The sequence below is a fragment of the Cetorhinus maximus genome, chromosome 2 (assembly GCF_964194155.1).
Source record: "Cetorhinus maximus chromosome 2, sCetMax3.hap1.1, whole genome shotgun sequence".
NCBI classification, from domain to species: Eukaryota; Metazoa; Chordata; class Chondrichthyes; order Lamniformes; family Cetorhinidae; genus Cetorhinus; species Cetorhinus maximus.
The window spans coordinates 109,378,873-109,396,284 of record NC_135880.1 but is presented as its reverse complement, the minus strand read 5'-3'; the positions used below and the strand labels follow the sequence as shown (position 1 = coordinate 109,396,284).

The following is a 17,412-nucleotide window of genomic DNA, read 5'->3' as shown; positions in this document are numbered from 1 at the left end:
AAATATGATAAACTTTTAAAAAGATATTAAAATTTGGAATTTACCATAATTAAAATGATTTTCCACAATTATAAAATTAGTTTTTCAGGTTCGGTGAGGCGGTCAGTGGAATTATGAATTCAGTACTTTGTTTCATGGAACTGGGCAGTCTGACTGGCTGACAAGTTGGTTTAATTTATGAAACCTTGCAATACTTTTAGGTAGCACTGATTCAGTGTTTTCAGAAGTCATACATCATACTTGATTGCTTTTAAATGGATGCCAGAACACTCCTAGTCACACAAGGGAATGACCAACTCATGCAAAGGATTAACACAGTCAGTTGTTGTATTGGAGGAATTCTGGGTGGATCAGCTAAGTTGAGGTGAAAGGTCCAGACCACCCATCGGTGTATCCAATGGTAATACTATATTGTCAAAATTCTGATTTATTTTGAAAGAATGGAAAGAAAAGTAATAGCATGCATGAGCTCACCCAGTGACTGAACTAATACCTGCAATGCATGGTGTGATGCGAGGCTCGAGAGTTCCAGGTTCGATTCTGGCTCTCTGTTCAGGTAGCTGACCTTAGCCAAGACCGTAGTAATGGAAAGAACATATCACCAGAATCTCCTCTCCTTATATGTATCTACTGACCCTTTCTAATGTGTATATTGCAGAATCAGGCTTGGGCATGATGACCCTATAGGCCAACAGCCTACTGACAAATGTTAATGGGTTTGCACACAAATAAACCATTCCTGAAAAGCACCATATTTTAACTCAAAGAGTAGATTAGGGGAAGGAAACAACCTCCAACAAGAACATTCATTCACACTGTCACTGAATGATGAACGCCACGCTGAAAAACTTCTGCAAGGTTACTTGACTTGCTCTTACATACCTGAGCAGCTCATGAATAGTATGATTGTGAGCTATGAAACTGCAGTAGTCAAGTATGGAGCCTTTATAAAAACAAAAATACCTGGAAAAACTCAGCAGGTCTGGCCAGGTATTTTTGTTTTTGCTTTGGATTTCCAGCATTTGCAGTTTTTTGCTTTTATCTTATATGGAGCCTTTATGTTCTGTTTAGTGTTCCATAAACGTCAAGGGCCTTTGCTAACACTTATAGTTCTTTATCTTTTATTGTCCATGGGCTAAATAATCAGTACTGACTAAATCTTCATTGGTTTTGAACAATCAGTGGATGTCTTTATGGCTACACACAAACTAAATATCATATATAAAAGCAAAAAACTGCGGATGCTGGAAATCCAAAACAAAAACAAAAATACCTGGAAAAACTCAGCAGGTCTGGCAGCATCTGCGGAGAGGAACACAGTTAACGTTTCGAGGCCCAATGACCCTTGAACAGAACTAAGTAAAAATAGAAGAGAGGTGAAATATAAGCTGGTTTAAGGGGGGGTGGGACAAGAAGAGCTGGATAGAGGGCCAGTGATAGGTGGAGATAACCAAAAGATGTCACAGACAAAAGGACAAAGAGGTGTTGAAGGTGGTGATATTATCTAAAGGAATGTGCTAATTAAGGGTAGAAAGCAGGACGAGTCAGGTACAGATAGTCCTAGTCGGGGTGGGGTGGGGGGAAGGGATCGAAATAGGCTAAAAGGTAGAGATAAAATAATGGATGGAAATACACTTAAAAATAATGGAAGTAGGTGGGAAAAGAAAAATCTATATAAATTATTGGAAAAAAACAAAAAGGAGGGGGAAAATCGGAAAGGGGATGGGGATGGAGGAGAGAGTTCATGATCTAAAATTGTTGAACTCAATATTCAGTCCAGAAGGCTGTAAAGTGCCTAGTCGTAAGATGAGGTGCTGTTCCTCCAGTTTGCGTTGAGCTTCACTGGAACAATGCAGCAGGCCAAGGACGGATATGTGAGCATGAGAACAGGGTGGAGTGTTGAAATGGCAAGCGACAGGGAGGTCTGGGTAATACTTGCGGACAGACCGAAGGTGTTCTGCAAAGCGGTCACCCAGTCTGCATTTGGTCCCTCCAATGTAGAGGAAACCACATTGGGAGCAACGAATGCAGTAGACTAAGTTGAGGGAAGTGCAAGTGAAATGCTGCTTCACTTGAAAGGAGTGTTTGGGCCCTTGGATGGTGAGGAGAGGGGAAGTAAAGGGGCAGGTGTTGCACCTTCTGCGGTTGCATGGGAAGGTGCCGTGGGAGGGGGTTGAGGTATAGGGGGTGATGGAGGAGTGGACCAGGGTGTCCCAGAGGGAACGATCTCTGCGGAATGCCGCCGGGGGGGTGAAGGGAAGATGTGTTTGGTGGTGGCATCATGCTGGACTTGGCGGAAATGGCGGAGGATGATCCTTTGAATGCGGAGGCTGGTGGGGTGATAAGTGAGGACAAGGGGGACCTTATCATGTTTCTGGGAGGGAGAAGAAGGTGTGAGGGCGGATGCGCGGGAGATGGGCCGGACACGGTTGAGGGCCCTGTCAACCACCGTGGGTGGAAAATCTCGGTTAAGAAAGAAGGAGGACATGTCAGACGAACTGTTTTTGAAAGTGGCATCATCAGAACAGATGCGACGGGGGCGAAGGAATTGAGAGAATGGGATGGAGTCCTTACAAGAAGCGGGGTGTGAGGAGCTGTAGTCAAGGTAGCTGTGGGAGTCGGTAGGCTTGTAATGGATATTGGTGGACAGTCTATCACCAGAAATTGAGACAGAGGTCAAGGAAGGGAAGGGAAGTGTCAGAGATGGACCATGTGAAAATGATGGAGGGGTGGAAATTGGAAGCAAAATTAATAAATTTTTCCAGATCCAGATGAGAGCATGAAGCAGCACCATATGATGTTGAACATGGTGCAAAAAATACTAAACAGCGGCTAATTTGCTGATACAGGCTCTTGTGTCACAGATAGAGATGTTTCTTTCTTGCATATAAAATGAAATAGATGATTACTTCGGTGCTGCTTCATGCTCTCGTTTAGTTTGAAGAGAAACTAATTTTGTATTATTTCTATAAAATGCCAACCACCTTCTGTCAGATATAATGTCTCATTTCGACACTGCTCTTTTTATTGTTGTTGGAACTTTCACACAATTTTCTTGTTGAGAACACTCTGCCTGACCTATTCACACTGGCTGTTGAGGGATGTATGGAAAGTTCCCAGGATGTTCTGCATCCGTCCTTGCAGAAAACTACTGCCCTTAGGTTTAATCACTCTCTTGTGTAGTGCACCCAAGATTGACAACATGTATAGGTAATCATGGGTGTGAATAAATTTCTTACCATTCAATGATGCAACACAGTGAAATTCTCTCATTTAGTGTTACTGCAGCAGATACTATACCTCTTGTAGATAACTAAGGATGGTGGACTCTGGAACTCACCACCTGAAAGGGTTGCAGAAAGCCTCATTGCATTTAAAAAACACTTGGCTATGCACCTGAAACGTTGTAACCGACAGGGCTACAGACCAAGGGCTGGAAGGTGGGAATAGCTCTTTTTGGCAGGCACGAACATGGTTGGCCTCATCATGTGCCTTAAATCTTTTTTTTTCTACACCTCTCGCAGCTGTTAAGTGCCTTTTGCTAAAAACCATATAAAATAGTGTACATTCAAACAACACAGGGTATTGAATTCATTTCCTATAAACAAATTCTTGATTGCAATTTCCAGGGGAAAGGAGTGTAAAATTAGAGAGTCTCCTGACAGGTAGCATGAATAATCGAAAAGCGGAATACTTCAGATACTGAACTCTGAAATAAAAACAGAAAATGCTGGAAATTCTCAGGTCAGGCAGCATCAATGGAAAGAGATGTAATAGGTTTTGAGCAAGGGGTGGTGGCACAAGAACAAAGGAAGGTTTGTGATAGGATGGAAGACGGTCACCCCCAACACCCATGGCACCTTTCCGTACAAATGCAAGACATGTAATATTTGCCCTTTTACCTCCCATTTCCTAACCATCCAAGGCCCAAAACACCCCTTCTGGGTTAAACAGCAAGTTACAAGTTCCACAGATGTTGGCATATAAGTCAACCTTTGAAGCCTCGAAAAATCCCTCCAAAAACAGTGGTTGACTTATACACTGAGTATAAGGTGTGGGTGGTCGCAATTTTGAAATGTCATCAGCATCCAGTGCAAAGAGTGGGTGTGACTTAATCTCTCCCTCATCTTTGCAGCAGCCCGTATTGCCTGCTTGATCCCTTTGACCCAGTTATAAAGGTACTTGTAAGTGAAACATAAATTTGTGAATTTAAAAATGGGGACTGACTATGAATGAGTATAGCATGCTCTTACTGAAAAGTGCCGGAGGGAAGGAGACGTTGATTAGGCACTTTACAGCCTTCTGAACTCAACATCGAGTTCAACAACTTCAGACCTTAAACTTTCTTTTGTTTCCTTTGCTTTGCAAATTTTGATTTTTCTCTTATTTTTGCTTTCAGTCAGCAGCACACCTGTTCCAGGCACATCTTTTGCTTCTTTGATTCTTTTCTTGCATCATCGCCATTCCCTCTGGCTCTTTAAGACTAACCTTTCTGTCTTTCAATCTCTCCTTTCTCTGTCCCTATCATAGGCCTTCCTTTTGTCCTTGTCCCACATACCCTTTTGCTCACCTCGACACCTATGACACCTCGAACTTATCCCAGTCTGATGAAAAGTAATCGACATGAAACATTAACTTTGTTTCTCTCTCTTCACAGATGCTGCCTGACCTGCTGAGTATTTCTAGCATTTTCTGTTTTTATTTAGGGAGCAAGGATACTATCAGAGGCCAGGAAACAATTAGGCTGTTCCTCACTTGACAAATGGTTTGTGGAGAAAAAGAAAACCAGAATGATCGTAAAATTGCCAGCCCATAAAGAGATTTTTAAAAAAAAAAAATCAGTACTCTGTTATTTCAGTCCTCAAGCACAGATAACCATGCAAATTCTATACATCGTTGGATGTCCTACTAAGCCATGGAAACTGAGCAAGATCTCAGAAGTGTTGAGTTAGCTGATCCAATTGAGCCAGTAGTTGAGGCACAACAAAATCAACGTCACTGTTTCCAGGCTATGGAAGGTTAAAAGTAAACGGTCTTACTTCAGAGCAATTCCCAATAACCCCTGTTGTAAAATATCAGTTTAAGATACTCCCACTTTGTGGGAAAGTCTGTCGACATCCCATGTCCAGACATACATGTAGAATTGTCTTTTCAATAAGGTATTAGAGGACGAAGGCACCCACAGAACAGTGCTTCAACAACGGTCTTTATCTTCAGGTCAGGTTAAAGAAAACAAAATCTGAAAAAAGTAAACTACGTAAATTAAGTAAAAGGGATACGCTTTGTCACTTGGTTGTACAGAACTTGAGCATTCCTGAAAAAGGAGACATGCTGTCAAAGCTTTTAGTTTTGCATTCATCAGGCCAGGTGCAAAAGTATCAAATTTCAAAGGGAACAATAATTTATACCACATGAGAAAAGAATGCTAATTGGTTGGCAAGTGGACTCTGATTGGTCCAGGTATTGCCATGGAGAATGCACGAAGGAGCATTTATCCCCCAAGCTTTTGCTTAAATTCAATAAAGGCAAGTCGACTCTGATTGGAAAAGGTGTTGCCATTGGAAATGCACCAGGGAACAGTTGTCCCCATTAATTGAAAAAAGCACAGTTCTTAAACATATTTTCCTTGCAAAGGACAGGGCCCTACATATGAATACATGTAGCTTCTCACAAGCCTAAGTGAACCGCATTGCGAGCTTGACAGATAACCTAAAATTGGTTTTCAGCACACACTCAGGATTGTTCAGCAAGTGCTGTCCAATTGACAACATCTAAATGTTGGACACTGTTATGAGGTTTACAAGCATGGGCTGGTTGAGTACAGAAGAACCCAGAGTCCACTTGCCAACCAATCAGCACCCTTTTCTCATGCAGTATAAATTGCTGTTCCCTTTGAAATTTGGTATTCTTGTCACTTTCCTGATGAGTGCAAGACGAAAAGCTTCAACAGATTTTGCACTTTTCAGCAATAAAACGGACACAGTACTAAAAAGATAGTAGAATCCAAAGTTAAAACCTACATGTTTATTTCTATTAAAAGAATAGAATTTTAGGAAATGTTTGTTCAATGTAATCTATTTCAGTCTACAAAAGTCCCCTTAAAAAGTGCTTACTGCTTTTTAGGACAGTGGATGCATCAATATTTACTTGTTCCAGAATTTGCTTATAAAACAGCAAGCTCGAATGTAGTTGCACTTTCAGAATACAGGGACTATTTTTCAAATTTCATTTATTGCATATCAAATTTAGTTCCTTAACAATCTCTTTGGAATAGAAATGACTGGAAGGAGAGGCAAAATTGGGATATATTCCAAGCTTGATTCTTTATGTTAGTCTTAGGAACATAGAAAAGAACAAAGGAACAAAGGAGCAAGAGTAGGCCATTCGGCCCCTTGAGCCTGCCACCACACTATCCCGGTATCCCTTGATGTCATTGGTATCTAGAAATCTATTGACCTCTGCTTTGAACATACTCAATGACCGAGCCTCTACCGTCTTCTGAGATAAAGAATTCCAAAGATTCACAACCCTCTGACTGAATAAATTCCTCATCTCTGTCCTAAATGGCCTACCTCTTATTCTGAGACTGTGTCCCCTGGTTTTAGACCACCCCAACAAGGAGAAATATCCTTCCTGTATCTATCCTGACAAGCCCTACAAAGATTTTGTACACTTCAATGATGTTATCTCTCATTCTTCTAAACTCGAGAGAATACAGGCCCAGTCTCAATCTCTCCTCATACAGCAATCCTGCCATGTCAGGGATTGGCCTGGTAAATTTAGTTGCACTCCCTCTATGGCCAGTATATCCTTCCTTAAGCAAGGAGATGAAAACTGCACACAATACTCCACCTCTCTCAATACTCTCACCAAGGCTCTATACAGCTGCAGCAAGACTTCCTCACTCTTGCACTCAAATTGCCCTTTGAAGAAGGCTAACATAGCATTTGCCTTCTTAATTGATTGTTGCATCAGCATGCAAGCTTTCAGTGACTATGAACAACACCATCCAGGTTTCTTTGGATACTAACACTTCCCAATCTCTCCCCGTTTAAGAAGTACTCTGCATTTCTGTTTTCCCTACCAAAGTGGATAAGCACATTTTTCCACATTATATTCCATCTGTCATGTTCTTGCTCATTCGCTTAGCTTGTCTAAATCCCCATGAAGCACCTTTGCATCCTCCTCACAACTCACATTCCCATCAACTTTTGTGTTACCAGCAAACTTGGAAATATTACATTTGGTCCCCACATCCAAATCATTGATATATATTGTGAATAGCTAGGGCCCAAGCACTGATACATGCAGTCCCCCACTGCTCACAGCCTGTCAACCTGGAAATTATTATTTTTATTTGTTCATGGGATGTGGGCATCGCTGGTTGTTCCAGCATTTATTGTCCATCCCCAATTGCCCTCGAGAAGGTGGGGGTTAGCTGCCTTCTTGAACCGTCCTTCCATAGTGCTGTTAGAGAGGGAGTTCCGAGATTTTGACCCAGCAACAGTGAAGGAACGGCGATATATTTCCAAGTCAGGATGGTGAGAGGCTTGGAGGGGAACTTCCAGGTGGTGGTGTTCCTATCTGCTTGCTGCCCTTGTCCTTCTTGATGGTAGTGCTCAAGGGTTTGGAAGGAGGCTTCGTGAGTTTCTGCAGTGCATCTTGTAGATGGTACACACTGCTGCTACTGTCATCAGTGGCAGAGGGAGTGAATGTTTGTGGATCGAATTGGCTGAAGACTGGCATCTGTGATGCTGGGGACCTCTGGAGGAGGCCAAGATGGATCATCCACTCGGCTCTTCTGGCTGAAGATTGTTGCAAATGCCTCATCTTTTGCACTGATGCACTCAGCTCTCCCATCACCGAGGATGGGGATATTTGTGGAGCCTCCTTCTCCAATGAGTTGTTTAACCATCCACCACCATTCACGGCTGGATGTAGCATTACTGCAGAGCTTGGATCTGATCCATTGATTGTGGAATCGCTTAGCTCTGTCTATCACTTGCTGCTTGGCACGCAAGTAGTCCTGTGTTGTTGCTTCACCAGGTTGACACCTCATTTTTAGGTATGCCTAGTGCATACCAGGGTTGATCCCCTGGCTTGGTGGTAATGATAATGATATGCTGGGCCATGAAGTTACAGATTTGGTCCAGGACAGTTCTGCTGCTGCTGATGGGCCACAATGCCTCATGGTTGCGTAGTCGAGGTGCCAGATCTGTTTTAAACCTATCCCATTTAGGACTGTGGTTGTGCCACACAATACGATGGAGGATATCCTCAATGCGAAGACGTGACTTCTTCTCCAGTGGTCACTCTTACCGATACTGTCATGGACGGGTACTTCTGTGGCAGGCAGGTTGGTGAGGATGAGGCCAAGTATGTTTTTCCCTTTTGCTGGTTCCCTCACCACCTGCTGCAGACCCAGTCTTGCAGCTACATTCTTTAGGACTCTGCCAGCTTGGTCTGTAGTGGTGCTACCGAACCTTTCTTGGTGATGGACATTGAAGGTCCCCACACAGAGTACATTCTGCGCCCTTGCCACTCAGTGCTTCCTCCAAGTGGTGTTCAACATGGAGAAGCACTGATTCAAGAGTTGGGGAGGGGTGGGGTACATGGTGATCAGCAGGAGGTTTACTTGCCCACGTATGACCTAATGCCACGAGATCTTTATACATGAATAGGATGGGAATAGAGGGATACGGACCCCAGAAGTGCAAAATGTTTTAGTTGATGGGCAATATGATCGGCGCAGGCTTGGAGGGCCGAAGGGCCTGTTCCTGTGCTGTACTTTTCTTTGTTCTTTATTTCACGGGGTCCGGAGTTGACGTTGTGGACTACCAGGGCAATTCCCTCCCGACATCACTGTGCCATCAGCTCGCTGGGTCTATCCTGCCGGTGGGATAGGACATACCCAGGGCTGGTGATGGTGGTGTCTGGGACATTGTCTGTAAGGTGTGATTCCATGAAACAAGATTCCTAATGTTAGTAAGGGGGACTTTGCAGGGTCGACAAGGCCGAGTTGTCATTTCTGATGCCTAGGTCAAAGCCGGGTGGTCCGTCTGGTTCCATTCCTTTTAGACTATTTGGTGGTTTGATACAACTGAGTGGCTTGCTCGGCGATTCCAGAGGGCATTTAAGAGTCACATGTAAGGATAGCCGAATTGCTTCTCGAAAAGGACATTAGTAAACCAGATAGGTTTTTACGACAATCGACAATGGTTTCACAGTCATCATTAGACTTTTAATTCCAGATAGTGGTGGGATTTAAACCCGGGTCAGAACATTACTCTGAGTCTCTGGATTACCAGTCCAGGGACAATACCACTACACCACCGCCTCCCCTAATCCATTTATCTTTGTTTTCTGTCCGTTAACCAATCCTCAATCCATGCCGGTATATTACCCACAAACCCACGCACTCTAATTTTGCTTGCGAGACCTTATTGAAAACCTCCTGAAAATTCAAATATGCCACATCTACTTTATCTATCTACCTTATCTATCCTGCTAGTAACACCGCTAGTAGCATCCTCAAAAAACAGGTTTGTCAAATATGATTTCCCTTTCATAAATCCATGTTGACTCTGCCCCATCATTTTCTAAATGCACAATTATCACATCCTTCATAACAGATGATGGCATTTTCCCAGAGGATTTATCAACTTTAGTCCTATTCATATTTCATATGACTATCAATTGCCTGGTTATGTTTTTTTATTCGTTGCTAGGCAAGTATTTATTGCCCTTGTTCAGGGGGCATTAAGAGTCAACTACAGGTAGGGACAGCAGATTTCCATCCTAAAGGACGTTAGTGACATCATCAGACTTTTAATTCCAGATTCCATCTGCCATGGCGGGATTCAAACCCTGGGTCTCTGGATTACCAGTCCAGGGACAATACCACTTCACCATTGCCTCCCCATGTGCAAGTACCAGTACAACAGATGACCCAAAAAACCCAAACTGAATTGTTTGACGATATATTGAATTGTGATTTCATTGAAATGTCATTTTTGAAGCAGTAGATCAATTTTTTAAGCCTTACCCTGTCTTGAAGGTTTGGGTTAACCCCAACGTTGCAGAGGTACTGTACCACTTCCACATTACCATAGCGGGCTGCCACATGGAGGGCAGTTTCACCAGACTGCAGTGAAACATAAACAAAACTAAGATTTCAAAATTTCACATGAATTGAAATTCATTATGAAGTAAACAAACACTGAATAATACAAAGGACACATTTCATAAGGGGACTTGCAGTCAGGCTTTCTGAATACAAAGCATTTAAAAAATGTACCAGTACTTAGCTACTAAAACACTAAAGTAGAAATAAAATACCTCTGGACAAGTAAAAAATTAGTTCAGCAGTAATCCAGCAGCTTTTATTTAATGTAGTTTAATGTAGATGGGGAAAGAGCAGGGGTGCTGGATCATTGCAAGCCTTTTAAAAAGTGCCAGCATTGCCCTCATGGGCTGAATGGCCTCCTCCTGTGCTGTATTATTCTAATTCTTAGAAGGACGCAGAATCACTTTAACCATCAATTAAATTCAATATTGCTCTCTTGCCTCTGTACCTGGATAAAGAAGAAATGTTCCAGGCGCAATAATTATGATGAAGAACAATAAGGAAGAAAGAGGATCTTATACTTGTATAATCCCTTCAATGTAGAAAAAACATCCCAAGGCACTTCACAGGGACTTGCAGAAAATAGCCACTGAGACACAGAAGCAGATATCATTATGGAAGGGTAACTAACAGTTTGGTTAAACATGTGGCTTTTAAGGAGAGTCTTAAAAGAGTAGGAAATAGAAGGATTATGGAGGAAATACCAGACAACCCCGGAAACTGGCCAACCGAACCGAGAACTATCTGTGATGGGGTGAAGGAAGGAAGTATGCACATGAAGCTGTCTCAGGGAACAGAATGAGTGAAGGGTGGAGGTTTGTAGAGTTGTAGGAGATTAGCTCAATGAGACTGTAGTGGAATTTAAAGAGACCCATGAGAAATGGGCCATGACAAACATTTAAGCTGTTGGGGATGGTGCAGCCAGGTGGGGATGATGGGTGAGTGGGACTTGGTGCAAGATAGAATATAAGGGGCAGAGTTTTGGACAAATTAGATTTTATGGCAGGTTGAGGATGAGTGGCTTGCAGGAGGAACGCTGGAATGATTGAATCTGAAGGTGACAAAGCCATGAACAAGGGTTTTAGTGGTGGATGGGACTGAGGTGGTAGAATGGATGAGCGTTGCTGCAGAGAAAAATTGCGAGGTTGAACAGAGTGCTGAGGTTACAAAGAGTCTGACTCATTCTGCAACAGTGGCTGTAGAGAGAGATAGGATCAGTGGCAAAGGAGTGGAGTTTGTCACAGGGCCAGAAATTGATGGCTCAAGTGTTCATTGGCAAAGTTTTACAGTCCTGCCAGCAGGTTTCTAAGCTGGGGGGGGAGGAAGAATGGGGACGTTAAATTCCCTGCCGCCCTCATACCCTTGCCCAACTTGTCCCCAATTGATGCGGGGAGGTGAGGCCTAGGGTGGCTCGTCCGCCCTCGCCACAAATGAGGCCCTTAAGTGGCCATTATTAGTTACTTAAAGGCTGCTTCCAGCCTGGCCTTAACTTTGGCGCTGATGGGAGTTCAGAGGCAGGTCACCCAGCTCGAGCATTGGGTATGAAGGGCCTCCCTCATGGGCCCTCTTTCCACATCCAGCACCCCCGCTAAGGTCTCCCTTTCCTTGGCCTCTCCAAGACCCCATATTTCTCTCTCCACCTGCCAGCCTCCCCTGCTATTGTGAAATCCCCCGCACTCACCTGGTCCTGGGCTCTGGGACTTAGAATCTGGGGACTGCTTGTAGACCCAGTCCTGGCCACTGCTGCTGTTGCCGAGACTTCAGAGCTACTGGCCAGTCAGTTTGGCCGGTAGCTCTCAGAGGCTGAACTTTTGCCCGAGTGAGGGACGGAAGCCCCATCTCCAGCCAATTAACGCTCCTTGGAGTGTTAAATGGCTGTGCGGCCACTGTAATCGGCGAGGATGCGATCCCCATCAACTCTTCAGGTGGAAGGGCGAGAAACCCCGCCAACTGAAAAATCCTGCCCCAGAACTTTTTGCTGGAGGAAGCTGAGACTCATCCAAGATTGGATACCAGGCAAATAGTCTGACAGAACAAAAACAGAATTACCTGGAAAAATTCAGCAGGTCTGGCAGCATCTGCGGAGAAGAAAAAAGTTGACGTTTCGAGTCCTCATGACCCTTCAACAGAACTGAGTAATATTAGGAGAGGGGTGAAATATAAGCTGGTTTAAGGTGGGGGGGGAGAGAAGTTGTGGGGAGGGGTGGGGTGGTTGTAGGGACAAGCAAGCAGTGATAGGAGCAGATAATCAAAAGATGTCACAGACAAAAGAACAAAGAGGTGTTGAAGGTGGTGATATTATCTAAACGAATGTGCTAATTAAGAATGGATGGCAGGACACACGAGGTACAGCTCTAGTGGGGGTGGGGTGGAAAGACTAACAGGGTATTAAAGGTATAGATTTAAAAATAATGGAAATAGGTGGGAAAAGAAAAATCTATATAAATTATATATATATAATATATTATATATATCTATATAAATTCCGCCAACTCCAGCATGATGCCACCACCAAACACATCTTTCCTTCACCCGCCCCGGCAGCATTCCATAGGGATCGTTCCCTCCGGGACACCTGGTCCACTCCTCCATCACCCCATACTCCTCAACCCCCACCTATGGCAAATCCCCATTCCCACGCAGAAGATGCAACACCTGCCCCTTCACTTCCTCTCTCCTCACCGTCCAAGGGCCCAAACACTCCTTTCAAGTGAAGCAGCATTTCACTTGCATTTCCCCTAACTTAGTCTACTGCATTCGTTACTCCCAATGCGGTCTCCTCTACATTGGAGAGACCAAACGTAAACTGGGCGACCGCTTTGCAGAACACCTGCGGTCTGTCCGCAAGAAAGACCCAAACCTCCCTGTCGCTTGCCATTTTAACACTCCACCCTGCTCTCTTGCCCACATGTCTGTCCTTGGCTTGCTGCATTGTTCCAGTGAAGCCCAACGCAAACTGAGGAACAGCACCTCATCTTCCGACTAGGCACTTTACAGCCTTCCGGACTGAATAATGAATTCAACAACTTTAGATCTTGAACTCCCTCCTCCATCCCCACCCCCTTTCCGTTTCTTCCCCCTCTCTTTTGTTTTTTCCAATAATTTATATAGATTTTTCTTTTCCCACCTATTTCCATTATTTTAAAATCTATACCTTTAATGCCCTGTTAGTCTTTCCACCCCACCCCCACTAGAGCAGTACCTTGAGTGTCCTGCCGTCCATTCTTAATTAGCACATTCGTTTAGATAATATCACCACCTTCAACACCTCTTTGATCCTTTTGTCTGTGACATCTTTTGATTATCTGCTCCTATCACTGCTTGCTTGTCCCTACAACCACCCCCCCCACCCCAACTTCTCTCCCCCCACCCCTCCCCATCTTAAACCAGCTTATATTTCACCCCGCTCCTAATATTACTCAGTTCTGTTGAAGGGTCATGAGGACTCGAAACGTCAACTCTTTTCTTCTTCGCCGATGCTGCCAGACCTGCTGAGTTTTTCCAGGTAATTCTGTTTTTGTTTTGGATTTCCAGCATCCGCAGTTTTTTGTTTTTATATTAAATAGTCTGACAGCACAGAGGCAGTGGAGGGGTTACAAAGGACTGTGGACAAGAAGAGCTGGGTGATTCTGTATATCTGGAAGGCCACCCCATGTTCTTGGATAATCACCAAGGAACAGTATGTACATTACAGTGAAAGTGTCATGGATAGATCTTTGATCAACTTCCAGAGTGATGGTTTAGAGGTGGGAACAGAGGTCATCATTGAAGGTGCTCTGTCTACTATCAGAGTAAATGTGGAACGAAATGATGGCAGTCCCATGAAGCCCAACAAGAGGATGGTGTAGTTGAAAGTTGTTCACTTTACAATAAATATTTACTCTCAAATATCTACAAAACATATTTTGTTACCCAGGAGTAATTTTTAAAATCTGAGATTATAATGGATCTGCTGCCGAAGCTGATCATTTCCTGAAGTCACATTTTATACCTTTCATAGTGAATTTTATTAATTCCAAATCCTGTTCGGAAAATTGACTGAATCTACAGGCAAGACAATAATGATAGAGCTTCTCACCAATTCAATTACAAACATTTTTTTTTTTAAAAACTCCATCCAAATAAATTAATTTATAAAAAACCTAATTTAAGAATGTATTTACTTACATTATGAAAGTAACATTGGTATTAATTTTAAATATTTGCATACCTTGTCTTGTACATTCAATGGACATTCTTTCTGAAGCAAGAACTTTAACGTTTCAGTATGGCCATGTCTTGCTGCCCAATAAAGTGCATTTGAGCCAGACTAGAGGCAAATGAAATTAATTTTGTAAAGAGTCATCTAAAGTATTTGATGCATAAAAGAAACATTATAATTTTCAGGTAACTTTTGAAAGTGAACTTTATTAGTCTCATTTACAAACTTCTGAATTCCCAGTCAATTAAATAAACATTCATTAAAATATATTTGCATAAATAGCAACTGGCTTTTACTTAAAATTGCAGGAGCTTTAGGGAAATTATATAGATACCAAATGGCCACTTTTATTTTCTATGGCTTATGACAACGTGAGACTTCCCACTTACATATGTGAGGTGTACGATAATTCAGTGACAAGGAATAAAAGACGTTCAGTTATAAACATTACTTTTTGAGAAGTTCCAGTACAAACCTTGTCCTGTACATCAATCTTTGCTCCCTTCTGGATGAGCAAGTTAAGAATCTGGACGTTTCCACAACCAGCTGCAATCATCAGGGGAGGTGTTCCATGCTGCAGAAAGGTTAAACAAATTCAATAATGTAGTGGGAAATGGAGATTTAAGTGTCTAATTTTCCTCTTCTGTTTAAGTTGAATACTTATTAAAGGGTGCTCATCTTTTAGCTCAAGAGCCAAATATGTGGCCCTCGGGCTGGATACTGTGCGGTCCATGGCAAACACATCTGGAGTGTGTGCCTGCAGCTCAAGGAGCTTCAGTTCCCAGTTGATGAGTTGGAGTCTGAAATTTAGACTCTGTGATGCATGGGGAGGGGGAAGTTACCTGGACACTTTGTTCCAAGAGGCAATCACATGCCTTTGGCTAGGTAGATCAGAATTGCTTCATGGTCATGGGCAGGAGGCTGTGACCGTAAGAGAGGCAGGTATGGGAATCCAGAAGGTTGCAATGGATCAGCCCTTGCAATGGTCCAACAGGCTCAATGTTCCTGCAGCTTGTGTGGACGAGAGCAGGGACTCCAGGGAGGATGAATAAACTGATCATTGCACTGAGCAAATTAGGAGAGGGTAAATAAGATTGGAGGGTTGAATGTGTGACTAAAATTTGGTGTGGGAGACATGATTTTTGATTCATGGCGCACTGGCACCAGTACTGGGGAAAGAGGGAGCTGTACCATTGGGACGGCCTCCACCTGATCCGTGCTGGGACCAGTATATTGGCGAATCAGTGTGACAGGTTTATACGCTCTGTCCCTTCCTAAGAGCGCACCAGCAACTCAGGTTAGAGTAGGGAAAAATAGTAAAAAGACAGAACCAAAAGGTATTTATCTGAATGCATGTAGCATTCATAACAAGACAGATGAATTGATAGCACAAAAAGAAGTAAATGAGTATGATATATTAGCCATCACAGAGACATGGAGCTGCATTTTACAGGGGTGGGGGTCATAGAGGACTGCTTGCCTCTTCCCCACCCATCCCCAAAAGGCTCTGCTCCAATACATGCTATGGGTAGGCTAAATTGGTGAACAGTGGGATTTCCGCCCCTCACTGGGTTTGAGGTGTGTCAAGCGGACCAAGTGTCAGTAGGGGAATGTTTAGGAGACAGTGATCATAGTATAAGGATTAGGCTGGCTATATAAGAAAGGACATGGAGAAATCCAGAGTAAAAATAATTGGGGAGGGCCAACTTCAAGGAGATGAGAACCAATTTGGGCCAGTAAATTGGATTCAAAGATTGGCAGACAAAGCTGTAATTGAACCGTGGCTGTTTTAAAGAGGTACATTCTCACAAGGGGAAAAGGTAGGACAAACAAATCCAGAGCTCCTTGGATGATGAAAGAGATAGAGGGGAAGATGAAGCAGAAAAAGGGTGCACATGACAGATGTCAAGTGGATAATATAATTGAGAACGAGGCTAAATATAGTAAGTTTAAAGGAAAGTGAGAAAGAAATAAAAGCAGTAAAGAGAGAGTATGAGGGGACATTGGCAGCTAACAGAAAAGGGAATCCAAAAGTCTTCTATAAGCATATAAATAGTAAAAAGGGTAAAAACTAGTAAAATGGTAAAAGGAGGAGTGGGCCGAAAGGGACCAAAAAACAGATGGACACATGGAGGCAGAGGGCATGGCTGAAGTACTAAATGAGCACTGTGCATCTGTCTTTACCAGGAAGATGCTGCCAAAGTCATAGTTGAAGAGGAAATAACTGAGACACTGGATGGGTTAAAAATTGATAAAGAGCAGGTATTAGCTAGGCTACCTGTACTCAAAGTTAATAAATCACCAGGAAAGGATAAAATGCATCTGAGGATATTGAGGGAAGCAAGGGCGGAAATTGCAGTGATACTGGCAATAATTTTCCAATCCTCCTCAGATACAGGGGTGGTCCCAGACGCCTAGACAACTGCAAATGTTACACATTCGTTCAAAGAAGGGTGCAAGATAAGCAAGGGAATCACAAGACAGTCAGTTTAACCTCGGTGGTGGGAAAGCTTTTAGAAATGATCATTTGGCATAAAATTAACAGTTACTCGGTCAAATGTGGATCAATTAAGGAAAGCCAGCATGAGTTTGTTAAAGGCAAATAACATTTAATAAACTTGATTGAGTTTTTTGATGAGGTAACAGAGAGGGTGGATGAGGGTGATGCAGTTGCTAAAGTGTTAATGGACTTCCAAAAGGAATTGAATAAAAGTGTGATATAACAGGCTTATCAGCAAGGTTGAAGCCCATGGAATAAAAGGGACACTGGCAGTATGGATACAAAGTTGGTTGGGAGATAGGAAAGAGAATAGTGGTGAAGGGTTGCTTTCAGATTCGAAGGTGGTGTTTCCCAGGGGTTGATGTTAGGACCAGTGCTTTCCTTGATGTTGAACTAGACGAAGGGGTAAAGGGCACAATTTAAAAACTTGCAGATGGCACAAAACTTTGAAGTATTGTGAACTGTAAGGAGGATAGTGAAACTTGAAGAGGATACAGGCAGACTGAAGTTATGATAGATGAAATTTAATGTAAAGAAGTGTGAAGTGATTCATTTTAGGAAGAGAAATGAAAGGGAATATAAAAT

The 17,412-nt window shown here is 43.0% G+C and overlaps 1 protein-coding gene across 3 annotated transcripts in view; it reads right to left on the bottom strand.

Moving 5' to 3' along the window:
- dapk1 (death-associated protein kinase 1) overlaps positions 1–17,412 on the bottom strand; it is a 228,556-nt gene that overhangs the window by 77,166 nt on the left and 133,978 nt on the right. For all 3 annotated transcript variants that reach the window (XM_078568201.1, XM_078568218.1, XM_078568209.1), the window contains exons 13-15: positions 14,803–14,901; positions 14,337–14,435; positions 10,046–10,144 (exon numbers count right to left, since the gene is read on the bottom strand). In XM_078568201.1, coding sequence (XP_078424327.1) covers positions 10,046–10,144; positions 14,337–14,435; positions 14,803–14,901 — 297 coding nt within the window. The remainder of the gene's footprint in view (positions 1–10,045; positions 10,145–14,336; positions 14,436–14,802; positions 14,902–17,412) is intronic.